General features: G+C 49.6%; 1 protein-coding gene across 1 annotated transcript in view; it reads left to right on the top strand.

The window, feature by feature from the left end:
• The first annotated feature begins 9,897 nt into the window (after positions 1–9,897).
• The window catches only part of LOC116936958 (mucin-2-like), a 138,917-nt gene continuing 134,345 nt past the window's right edge, over positions 9,898–14,469 (top strand). Inside the window, exon 1 of the mRNA XM_076056988.1 lies at positions 9,898–10,093. Within this exon, the coding sequence (XP_075913103.1) occupies positions 10,042–10,093 (52 nt within the window). The 5' untranslated portion in view covers positions 9,898–10,041. The remainder of the gene's footprint in view (positions 10,094–14,469) is intronic.

Here is a 14,469-nt window from a genome sequence, read left to right as displayed (position 1 = left end):
CAATCACCACAACAATCACCACAACAACCACCACCACAACCACCACCACAGCCACCACTACCACCACCACCACCACAACCACCACAACCACCACCACCACCACCACAATCACCACCACAACCATCACCACCACAATCACCACCACAACCACCACAACAATCACCACAACAATCACCACCACAACCACCACCACCACTACCACCACCACAACCACCACAACCACAACCACCACCACAACCACCACAACCACAACCACCACCATCACAATCACCACCACCACCACAACCACCACCACCACAACCACCACCACCACTACCACCACCACCACCACAACCACCACAATCACCACCACAACCACCACAACCACAATCACCACCACAACCACCACCACAACCACCACCACAACCACCACAACCACCACCACCACAACCACCACCACCACCACGACAACCACCACAACCACCACCACCACGACAACCACCACCGCCAGGCTCGCTGCGTGGCTGGCAAAGATCCTCGGGGCACGGTGGTCAAGGGACAACTCGCACAGTGACACCACCTCGTGTGTAGGTGTGTGTGTAGGTGTGTGTGTAGGTGTGTGTGTGTAGGTGTGTGTGTAGGTGTGTGTGTGTAGGTGTGTGTGTAGGTGTGTGTGTGTAGGTGTGTGTGTAGGTGTGTGTGTGTAGGTGTGTGTGTAGGTGTGTGTGTGTAGGTGTGTGTGTAGGTGTGTGTGTAGGTGTGTGTGTAGGTGTGTGTAGGTGTGTGTGTAGGTGTGTGTGTGTGTGTAGGTGTGTGCCGAACGGGCAACTCTGTCGTGGACAGTGCTGTGGGGGGAGATCCAATTTTGATTGGCTCCTCCCCTCATGGCATATGTGTCCACCACAGGGGCTAAACGGGGGCTCTGGACGGGTGCGAGGGGCTGGTAACTCCTCCACCTTCAATTAATTACCACGAAACCACGAGTTAAACTGAAATATGTAACTAATAAGCTTGTGCCGGAGGCCCCGGGGGGCCAGGCGTCTATGACGTCTCCTGGCCAAACCCCAATTGGCGGAGCCAGGAGATTGAATATCCACCCTCGGGGCTCCTCCAGAAACAACGAAAAGCCACTACGGGTGGCCACGTGGAATGTTCGAATGCTCACTGCGGAGGAGAGGCTGCCACTCCTCTGTCGGGAGCTGGATCGGTACCGCCTGGATCTATGCGGCATTCAGGAGGTCCGGTGGACCGGCTCTGGCTCCTGCCACCATGAGGGGTGGACAGTCCTCTACTCGGGGCAGCAGACTGCCAAACAACAGGGTGTGGCTCTTCTTTTGAACAAAAGAATGAAGGGGGCGTGGGAGCGTGGCGGTGAGGTGTGGGAAGCTGTAAGCCCCAGGCTACTTTGGGCTCGCCTTCCCATCAACCGGATGCGAGGAATGGTGGTCGTGGTTACTTATGCCCCCACCGAAGATGAACATCCGTGGAGGGATGCAGGCAAAGCCGATGAGTCAGATGCCTTCTATGACCTCCTGTCACAGGTGCTGGCTAAAGTGGCCCCTCGGGATAGAGTCATCATGTTGGTTGACTTCAATGCCCGAGTTGGTCATGATACTGGCACCTGGTCTGGAGTGATTGGAGGGCATGGGCCAGATCAGCTCAATAACGGTAGGAGGCTGCTAGATTTTTGTGCAGTCCATGGGCTTGTAATTACCAACACACTATTCCGGCATCAGCGCATCCACACAACATCATGGATGCATGCCGGGTCCAAGCAAGAACATCTGCTGGACTACATAGTGACGGACCAGCGGATGGGAGCCCATGTCCTTGACACCAGGACCTACCGTGGAGCTGATCTGCCTTCTGACCATCGACTAGTCATCTGTAAGATGCGCCTGCCATTCTTCCACTCCGGTGGTGGGTGTACACCCAGGACCCCATTCCAACCTAAAGTGGCCTGGTCTCAGTTATCTGATGAAAGTTGCAAGAGAGAATTTCATCATCGCTTGCGGCTGGGATTGGCATCGTCCCCGACTCCTTCTGATGTCGAGGGTAAATGGGCGAGGTTTAGGACTGTGACTCATGCAGCTGCAATGGCTGCTTTGGGTACGCGGTCCAGACCTCCCCAGAGACCCTGGCTGACAGAGGAGGTGTTCAGGATGGTTGAGAAAAAGCGACAGGCCCACTGTCATCGGCTACAGAATCCCACGTCAGAGAATGAGGAGGCTTACCGCAGCCTTCGCGCGGAGGTTCGGAGAGCCGTGAGGCGCTGCAAGGATGGGTGGTGGTCGCGGGTTGCTGAGGAGATGGAGTCTGCCTCAGTGGCCCGTGATCACAAATCTCTATTTAACTCCATCAAAAAAGTAACCTGCAGCGCCACACCTATTACCATCATTAGGGGAAAAACGGTGATCCAATCTCCGACCCCCAGGAACAGGTTTGCAGATTTGCTGAGCATTTCTGTGAGGTCCTGGGGGAGGGAAAATCCCTCAGCCAGGAAAACATCGTGGCACAAAGTGAGGATGACCCTGCTGAGGCTGCGGTGCCTCAAATATTGGAAGAAGTCACCCCCTGTGAGTGGCTGGCTGAGGTGCCATCTGTTGAGGAAGTACTGAAGGCGATCCGGAGTCTGAGACCAGGAAAGGCAGCGGGCAGAGATGATCTCCCAAGAGAAATGCTGAGGGAGGGTGGCGTTTGTGCACAGACTGCCCTATATGACATCATAACGACGGTCTGGACCACTGGACGGGTTCCGCAGGATTGGAAGGATGCCCTGGTGGTCCCCCTCTTTAAGAAGGGGGACCGCACAGACTGTAACAACTACAGGGGCATCTCACTCCTCAGTGTGCCGGGAAAGGTCCTGGCAAGGATTATTCAGCATCGCCTTGCCAGGCACGCTGAGGAGAGGCTTGCGGAGCCCCAATGTGGTTTCAGGAAAGGACGGTCCTGCACAGATGCCATATTTTCTGTCCGTCTGCTACAGCAGAGGTGTAGGGAATTCCAACAAGACCTACATCTCTGCTTTATTGACCTGGTCAAGGCCTATGATACCATCAGTAGGCCTGGGCTCTGGGTCGTTCTTCGTGCTTTTGGAGTACCTGACCCTCTGCTCACGATCATTAAGGACCTTCATGATGGTGAGCGGGCCCGGGTAAAACTACGTGGCCGGGAGTCAGAGCCATTCCCTGTACACCTTGGGGTGCGACAGGGATGTCCTCTGGCTCCCACATTATTTAACATCTATTTTGACCACGTAGTTCGTGAAGCCTTCAATAGCTGTACCGGGGGAATCTCCATATGGTACAGATATAATGGGAGGCTAATCGATGCCCGGGTGCGGTCAAGGGATGGCTCCCTATTGCTTAACCACGTTATGTATGCTGATGATTTGGTAATAACTGCTCAGTCAGAGGAGAAGTTGGAGACGCTGCTGCTGAGACTGGAGCGTGCCACTAAGAGGTGGGGCCTTACCATCAGCCCCACCAAAACTAAGCACCTGCCTGGGTATTTTGTAACATCGGACACTCCACCCCCACAACTCCCAATCGGTGATGGGGCAGTTGTGGAGAGAGTGGAGAGTTTCCCATACCTGGGCAGTGTGCTTATGACTGGCTCCAGTTTAACAGCAGAGGTCTCACTCCGAATCAGTCGAGCGGCAATATCTTTTCATCGGTTGCGTAACGCTGTGTGGAAGCTACCTGGTCTGTCGCTCCGCACTAAGCTTCGGGTCTTCTCGGCCACGGTCATTCCCTCCCTTCTCTACGCTTGCGAAACGTGGACCCCCCTAATGGAACATCTTCGCCGGTTAGAAACATTTAGGCTGGCCTGCCTACGATCCATCCTGGGTTTAACCAGACTGGATTGTGTGAGGAGCTCACAAATCCTTGAAAGATCTGGGCAGGGTCCCATCGGTGAGCTCCTCCGGCAGGCAAGGCTGCGATGGCTGGGTCATGTAGCCCGCATGCCCAGCCACCGCATGCCGAAACAGCTTTTGTTTGGCCGGATTGAGGGGGCTAAGCGGGCGCGGCACGGGCTAGAGAAGAGATGGAGTGATGTGGTACAGGAGGACGTGGAGCTGAGTGGACTTGCCGATGACTGGTACCAGCGGTGTCAAGATCGGCCTCTGTGGAGGAGGCTCGTGAAGTACGCTACTGGGCAGTTGGAGGTAGTCGCCCTCCAACAACGGAGGGTGGAGGAACGACGCTCACAACAACGAGCGGAGCGCCAGGTGGCTAAAGCACAGCAGGTTGGCACAGTAGGGGGTACAGGTGGTGCATTAGCCAGTCATCTCAGTCAGTCGACCCGTGGCACCTGGATCTGCCCCGTGACCTCCTGCCAGCGGGCGTTCGACACTTCACGTGGCCTCAGGGTGCACATAGCCTGGCACAAGCGTCGTGGTGACGTCACCGCCACTTAGTGGTGAATGGCGGTTGTTGTTGTTGTGTCTGTCTGTGTGTGTCTGGGTGATTTGTTAACCTGTCTTATACTCTGCACTCCTATTGTATTTGTGAGTATTGTGATTGTTGGAGTTTGGGATTTCTCCACAATTCTGGCTATCTGCCTGATGATGCTGGTTTCAATCACTGGCGAAGCGTCACGGCTACTCGAATTTTTTACGATGTAATGGGTTTACAACACACAACCGGTTAGTGCTGTACTAGTAACGAATTGGTTCACTACCCCAACACAAACCGGTTAGCGCTGTACTAGTAACGAATTAGTTCACTACCCCAACACACAACAACCGGTTAGTGCTGTACTAGTGACGAATTGGTTCACTACCCCAACACACAACCGGTTAGTGCTGTACTAGTAATGAATTGGTTCATTACTCCAACACACAACCGGTTAGTGCTGTACAAGTAACGAATTGGTTCATTACTCCAACACGCAACAACTGGTTAGTGCTGTACTAATAACGAATTGGGTCACCCTCCAACACACAACCGGTTAGCGCTGTACTAGTAACGAATTGGTTCACACCCCAACACACAACCAGTTAGTGCTGTACTAGTAACGAATTGGGTCACTCTCCAACACACAACCGGTTAGTGCTGTACTAGTAACGAATTTTGATTTAAAGCTTTCGTGACTGCAGGGATTCATATTCTTGGTTCTTTCGGTAAAGTCACGTAGAAGGGAAACAATAAAATAAAAAATAAAATAAAATATAAAACAATAAAATTCTCACTACCCGTGATTGTCGATACCAGGTGAATAGAATTTTGTACCGCAGAGGTGGTGTTTCCAGTGAAAGGACGCAGGATTTCAGACAGAAAACGAGCCAGTTTGTAGGTGGGGGAGTTGATAGGAGAGACGATGGGACGAAGGGTTGTATCTACTTTATGTATTTTTGGTAAGCCGTATAATCTTGGTGGCCTGGCAGCAGAAGGTTTCAACGAGAACTGTTTGGTTTGATCAATTAATGCGGTTGAATCAGAAATGATTTTGTTGGGTTTGGTGTAGTGTATAGTGTAGTGTATAGTGTACTGTATAGTGTAGCGTATAGTGTAGTGTATAGTGTAGTGTATAGTGTAGTACAGAGTGTAGTGTCTAGTGTAGTGTATAGTGTACAGTGTAGTACACAGTGTAGTGTATAGTGTAGTACACAGTGTAGTGTATAGTGTAGTGTATAGTGTAGTGTATAGTGTAGTGTATAGTGTAGTACAGAGTGTAGTGTCTAGTGTAGTGTATAGTGTAGTGTACAGTGTAGTACACAGTGTAGTGTATAGTGTAGTGTATAGTGTAGTGGACAGTGTAGTGTATAGTGTAGTGTATAGTGTAGTGGCCAGTGTAGTGTATAGTGTAGTCTACTAGTTACAGCACACCGGCTGTGTGTTGGAGAGTAAATCCACAACATTTACAATCTGTGTACGACGTTTCGCCAGTAATTACAACCGGCCTCATCAGGCGGTTCAGCCACAGATTTGTGGAGAAATCCTCCTCCCGGTTCCTTCCGTCAACAGAGCGCCTCGTTAGGAATCAATACAAAATAAAACGAATAGAATCAACAACAAAATTCTCCGCCGTTTTTCTATCGCAACGCCAGCGATCGTCATCAGGAGTAAAGCGACCTATTTATATAACAGTCAGCATTCAGCAGCTCTTACCCCTCTTTGTAATGTGTCTTATTTGTATCGATGTGTAGCTGGCTACGTGACTTTGCCTCAAGACCCAGAGAAGATGAAATCCCTGCAGTCACGAAAGCTTCAAGTCACGGAGGAGATAAGGCGACGCCCCTTGTGAGCCCTTCACGTGCGACGGGGTTGGTGTTGGTCTTGGGATGATTAATGAATGAACATCAGTTCACTCTTTGGTTTCATTCGGTAAAGCAACGTAGGAAGAACATACATTCAATAATAGAACACGACGTTTCGATTGCCAGACAAGCAATCGTCATCAGGTAGAAAACAGACCGAGTAAACTTAGAGCTGCAACCCAAGCCAACACAAGATCAAGTTTCATATAAATTAATTCAATTACAATGAGTATCCATTGTGATTTCCATTGTAAATCCATTGATGATCGATCCGGGAGAGGGGTGGTGTGTGTGTGTGTGTGTGCAAGCCCCAGAGGATGGTCGTACTGTGTGTGTGTGTGCTCGTGATGATGATGGTGGTGGTGGTGAAGGTGTTGGGTGCCTTATTGGAAGATGCCATAGGCGATCGGAGGGAAGTGTGGCCCTTCAAATTCCTCACGTGTCTGTGTCTGTGTGTTTGTGTGTCTCACGCACTACGGGGTGGCACGTACACACACACACAGAGGGTGACTACCGGAGACACACACACACGCACACAGAGGGTGACTACCAGACACACACACGCACCTACACACACACAGAGGGTGACTACCAGACACACACAAGCACACAGAGGGTGACTACCAGACACACACACGCACACAGAGGGTGACTACCAGACACACACACACGCACACACGCACACAGAGGGTGACTACCAGACACACACACGCACACAGAGGGTGACCAGACAAAGACAAAGATCCCCCGTATAGCCTTAACAGACTGTAGGGGCAAGTGCTGTTAGCGAGCACCTATGAAGGCCGGAACGGTACACGAGAGGGTGGGTGGCCAGCACCACGCCCGGCCGCCTTTGTCTCCCCAGTGGCAATGTTTTTATCCACCGCACCAGGTACTCATTTGAGGCTGAGTCGACCTAGGGGAGGCCCAGGACCGGTTCAAATAATCGTCACTGGTGTTGGCCGTGAGCGGGAATCGAACCCGGGTCGCCAGGTTCATAGCGCAGCGTAGCGCTAACCGCTACACTACCGCTCCCCCTTACCAGACACACACACACTACCAGACACACGCACCTACACACACACAGAGGGTGACTACCAGACACACACACGCACAGAGGGTGACTACTGGAGACAGACACACACACACGCACCTACACACACACAGAGGGTGACTACCAAACACACACACACACACGCACAGAGGGTGACTACCGGACACACACACACACACGCACCTACACACACACACAGAGGGTGACTATCGGACACACACACGCACCTACACACACACACAGAGGGTGACTACCAAACACACACACACACAGAGGGTGACTACCGGACACACACACACGCACCTACACACACACAGAGGGTGACTACCAGACACACACGCACAGAGGGTGACTACCCGAGACACACACACACACGCACCTACACACACACAGAGGGTGACTACCAGACACACACACACGCACACAGAGGGTGACTACCAGACACACACACACACGCACAGAGGGTGACTACCGGAGACACACACACACGCACCTACACACACACACACGCACCTTACACACACACAGAGGGTGACTACCAGACACACACACACACACGCACAGAGGGTGACTACCGGAGACATACACACACACGCACCTACACACACACACAGAGGGTGACTACCGGACACACACACACACGCACCTACACACACACACAGAGGGTGACTACCAAACACACACACACAGAGGGTGACTACCGGACACACACACACGCACCTTACACACACACAGAGGGTGACTACCAGACACACACACACGCACAGAGGGTGACTACCCGAGACACACACACACACGCACCTACACACACACAGAGGGTGACTACCAGACACACACACACGCACACAGAGGGTGACTACCAGACACACACACACACGCACAGAGGGTGACTACCGGAGACACACACACACGCACCTACACACACACACACACGCACCTTACACACACACAGAGGGTGACTACCAAACACACACACACGCACAGAGGGTGACTACCGGAGACATACACACACACGCACCTACACACACACACACACGCACCTTACACACACACACAGAGGGTGACTACCAGAGAGAGAGATCCACAAACACACGCCTACACACACACACGGACCTACACACACACACGCACCTACACACACCCACGCCTCCACACACACACCTACACACACACACACGCACCTACACACACACACAGAGGGTGACTACCAGACACACACACACACACGCACAGAGGGTGACTACCGGAGACACACACACACGCACCTACACACACACACACGCACCTTACACACACACAGAGGGTGACTACCAGACACACACACACACGCACAGAGGGTGACTACCGGAGACATACACACACACGCACCTACACACACACACACACGCACCTTACACACACACACACAGAGGGTGACTACCAGAGAGAGATCCACAAACACACGCCTACACACACACACGGACCTACACACACACACGCACCTACACACACACACGCCTCCACACACACACACACGCCTCCACACACACGCACCTACACACACACACACGCACCTACACACACACACACACACCTCCACACACACACACACACGCACCTACACACACACACACCTTACACACACACACAGAGGGTGACTACCAGAGAGAGAGAGATCCACAAACACACGCCTCCACACACCCACGCCTCCACACACACACACACACGCACCTACACACACACACACACGCCACACACACACACACACGCACCTACACACACACACACACAGAGGGTGACTACCAGACACACACACACACACGCACAGAGGGTGACTACCGGAGACATACACACACACGCACCTACACACACACACACACGCACCTTACACACACACACACAGAGGGTGACTACCAGAGAGAGATCCACAAACACACGCCTACACACACACACACGCCTCCACACACACACACACGCCTCCACACACACGCCTCCACACACACACACACACGCACCTACACACACACACACGCCTCCACACGCACACACCTCCACACACCCACGCCTCCACACCTACACGTGCACACGCCTCCACACGCACGCACTCACGTACACAAAGGGGGAATAAGCAGAGGGGGAGTGTCTGTCAGAAATGAACAGGAGGGCCAAAGCCAGCACGAGGAACCGCGATTCAGCACGTGGCTCAGATCATCACCACCATCACCACCAGCAGCAGCAGCACCACCACCACCACCATCGTGGTCGTGGGTCAACTGGGAGAGGCAGCGGTCCCACCAGCACAGGGCACATTTGACAATTCCGCACCCTCGCGAACGAGTGGCTCACATCCGTCCATGCAGTGATCGGAAAACAAATTATTTTTTTCTTCCGGGGGGGGGGGGGCTGTTTTTGTTCTCCGTTTCTGTTTCCAATCATTGCGAATTAGTCGGCGGTCGGAGAACCCGGTGGGGGGTGGGTGGTGGGTGGTGGGTGGTATACAGAGAGAGGGAGAGGAGAGAGGGACACCCCAAGACGCCCGGTTAAGATTTTGCCGTCGTGAATTCATCTCGGCGCCGAATGTTGTCACAGAGGGAGGTCTAAGTGTGTGTGTGTGTGTGGTGGGGGGGGGGAGGGGGTGGAAAGGGTGGGAGGTCACCACGCCATTTGTTCATCATCATCATCTTATTATTATTGTACACCCCACACTTCACAACCCCAGCGTCTCCACGGCCCGAGAGGAGGACTGTCACCACTGCGAGGAGCGGCGATGGTGACGATGGCGTTGGTGGTTCACCTGGCCATCATCCTCACGCTCGCAGGTGAGGAGGAGGAGGAGGATGAGGATGAGGAGGGGAGCGGGGCGAGAGAGATACTTGCACGGTGATCACGCGTCGGAAGGAGGAATTCCCGATGAGCCGTCACGGTTACACCACAACAATGACAACAACAACAACAATGACAACAACAGCAGCAGCAGCACAGAACTCACAAACGCGACAGCAGTGCAAAGTACTAGATGGGTAAATACACAATCACACAGAGATACACACAGACACAACCACACAGACACAATCACACAGACACACAGACACAGAGATACACACAGACACACACACACAGACACACACACAGACACAATCACACAGACACACAGACACAGAGATACACACAGACACACACACAGACACACACACAGACACAATCACACAGACACACAGACACAGAGATACACACAGACACACACACAGACACACACACAGACACAATCACACAGACACACAGACACAGAGATACACACACACACACACAATCACACAGAGATACACACAGATACACACAGATACACACACACACAGACACACACACAGACACACACAATCACATAGATATACACACACAGACACGCAGACACACACGGATACACACAGACACACACACACATACACACACAGACACGCAGACACACAATTACACAGACACACAATCACACAGAGATACACACAGATACACACAGATACACACACAGACACATACACAGATACACACACAATCACACAGACACACACACAGACACACACACAGACACACACACAGACACACAGACACACAATCACACAGAGATACACACAGATACACACACAGACACACACACACAGACACACACACAGATACACATACAGACACACGCCGACACACAATCACACATACACACGCAGACACACAATCACACAGACACACAATCACACAGAGATACACACAGACACACACACAGACACACACAGACAAACACACACAGACACACACACAGACACATAATCACCCAGATATACACACACAGACACACAGACAGACACACACACAATCACACAGACACACACACAGACACACACAGACACACACACAATCACACATACACACAGACACAATCACACAGAGATACACACAGATACACACACACAGAAACACACACACACAGATACACATATAGACACACGCAGACACACAATCACACATACACACGCAGACACACAATCACACAGACACACAATCACACAGAGATACACACAGATACACACACAGACACACACACACAGATACACATACAGACACACGCAGACACACAATCACACATACACACGCAGACACACAATCACACAGACACACAATCACACAAAGATACACACAGACACACACACAGACAAACACACACACAGACACATAATCACCCAGATATACACACACAGACACACAGACACATAATCACCCAGATATACACACACAGACAGACACATAATCACCCAGATACAACACTAAACCATCCAAAGGCAAAGACCCCTAGTGAGGGTGTCATTCAGAAGCGACCTGTCCATCACAAATGATAGCCGCTCCACAAAGTGGGGCAATACCATTTGAAGATAATAATATATATCTTTTTGTCCCTGGGTACTAAGTGTTATTTCCTAATTGCTTATGCCTCAAAAGTACAAAAAGTGGTTCTTATTCTCCACAAACTTTACGTTTGTGACCAGGGCCGTGATATTTTTTTTTAAAATTGACCGAATTTTCAATGAGAAAACGCGGTGTGAATTGTTTTCGTCATTCCTGCACCTGAAGTGCTTGTCGCAAAAGCAAAGTTCGTGGGGAATAACAAGAGCCATCGTCTAAACTCTTTAGGCATATCCAATTTAAAAAAACATAACACTTAGTACCCAGAAACAAAAATTGTGTTACGTAGTGAAATCAGAATCATTGTGTTTCGACTGCAGGAAGAGGAATCCCGAAGAGCTATGAAGCTCTTTAATCACCGATGTTGTCCAGTCGAGGGTTCTCAACACGTCACAACAACACAATTCTCACAAACACGATAGCAGTGGAAAGTACAAGGCAGAACAATAAGAGGGGTTTTCCCCCTTTTTTCTGGCAACAAATCTGAAACCTTTTTTTTACGAGGATTCATATTATTGCATTAACCACAATACCTGCAAGTCAAAATGCAAACAAAAACCACACTATATATATTCTTGGTTCTTTCGGTAAAGTCACCACGTAGAAGGGAAACAATAACATAATAAAAATATTAAATAATACAATTCTCACGACGTTTCGACTGCAACACAAGCAGCAATCATCATCATCATCAGGTGTATTTTATTGTTTCCCTTCTACGTGGTGACTTTACCGAAAGAACCAAGAATAATAATTGTATTGTTTTACAATAATGTTATTGTTTTATATTTTTATTATTTTATTGTTTCCCTTCTACGTGGTGACTTTACCGAAAGAACCAAGAATAATAATTTCATTGTTTTACAATAATTTTATTGTTTTATATTTTTATTATTTTATTGTTTCCCTTCTACGTGGTGACTTTACCGAAAGAGCCAAGAATAATAATTGTATTGTTTTGCAATAATTTTATCGTTTTATATTTTTTATTATTTTATTGTTTCCCTTCTACGTGGTGGTGACTTTACCGAAAGAACCAAGAATGTGAACCGCTGCAGTCACGAAAGCTTTACATAAAAACCACACTCTGATAATATGATGATGATGCATTGTCCTTGCAACTGATTGGTTCCACACCAAGGGACGGCTTTCTTTAGAGCCTCGACCCAATTGGCGCTCGCCAAAAAAGACGTGAACCACTTTAAACAAAAAGGTTTCAGTTTTGTTGCAAGAAAAAAAAGGAAAAAACCCCTCTTATTATATTTTGGTACTGCCAAAGGAGGTCTAATGATGAGTACAAGGCAGGTTAACAGATGACTTATAAACACAAATACACACATATTCTTAGTTTTTTCGGTAAAGTCACGTTGAAGAGAAACAACAAAATAATAAGATATATATAAAACAATAAAAAAATTCTCACGACGTTTCGACCATAACTCAAACGGTCATCTTCAGGTGTGTTGGTTTGCATAAATTTATTTTTAAACGGCGCATTTATTTATTTATAAAAAACGTTAGCGCCACGCGCAACGATTTGGCAGTTTATTTAGGACTAGTCCATCTATATTCTGAAAAGAGGAGGGGGGAGACGAAATGTTTTTATAATGTATGCTGTCTGAAAGCCACACAAACACACACACACATGCAACTCAGCTGTGCCTTTCTAAGCAGCTGCAAGCACCACTGAACTGTTGCGTAGTAATGCTTCGCAGACTATCGCAGCTCAAGCACGTGGGCTGAAATCATCATCATCATCACGTGGACATTCGCAGCAGCAGCAGACAAACACTCTCTGCGAGTCTATGGGTCTCTGTGTGATGAGTCTATGGGTCTCTGTGTGAAGAGTCTAAGGGTCTTTGTGTGATGAGTCTATGGGTCTCTGTGTGATGAATGTATGGGTCTCTGTGTGGTGAGTCTATGGGTCTCTGTGTGATGAGTCTATGGGTCTCTGTGTGATGAGTCTATGGGTCTCTGTGTGATGATTCTATGGGTCTCTGTGTGATGAGTCTATGGGTATCTGTGTGATGAGTCTACGGGTCTCTGTGTGTGATGAGTCTGTGGGTCTCTGTGTGGTGAGTCTATGGGTCTCTGTGTGATGAGTCTATGAGTCTCTGTGTAATGAGTCTATGGGTCTCTGTATGATGAGTCTATGGGTCTCTGTGTGATGAGTCTACGGGTCTCTATGTAATGAGTCTATGGGTCTCTGTGTGATGAGTCTATCGGTCTATACGTAATGAGTGTATGAGTCTCTGTGTGATGAGTCAATGGTTCTCTGTGTAATGAGTCTACGGGTCTCTGTGTGCTGAGTCTATGGGTCTCTGTGTGATGAGTCTATGGGTCTCTGTGTGATGAGTCTATGGGTCTCTGTGTGATGAGTCTACGGGTCTCTATGTAATGAGTCTATGGGTCTCTGTGTGATGAGTCTATGGGTCTCTGTGTGATGAGTCTATGGGTATCTGTGTGATGAGTCTATGGGTCTCAGTGTGATGAGTCTGTGGGTTCCTATGTGATGAGTCTATGGGTCTCTGTGTGATGAGTCTACGGGTCTCTATGTAATGAGTCTATGGGTCTCTGTGTGATGAGTCTATGGGTCTCTGTGTGGTGAGTCTATGGGTCTCTGTGTGATGAGTCTATGGGTCTCTGTGTGGTGAGTCTATGGGTCTCTGTGTGATGAGTCTATGTGTCTCGGTGTGATGAGGCTATGTGTCTCTGTGTGATGAGTCTATGGGTCTCTGTGTGATGAGTC

Source organism: Petromyzon marinus, chromosome 79, assembly GCF_048934315.1.
Source record: "Petromyzon marinus isolate PM22_M1 ecotype Great Lakes invasive population chromosome 79, UKy_Petmar_22M1.pri1.0, whole genome shotgun sequence".
Taxonomy (NCBI): Eukaryota; Metazoa; Chordata; class Hyperoartia; order Petromyzontiformes; family Petromyzontidae; genus Petromyzon; species Petromyzon marinus.
The sequence above is the reverse complement of the archived record's forward strand: the minus strand, read 5'-3'. Positions and strand labels throughout refer to the sequence as shown.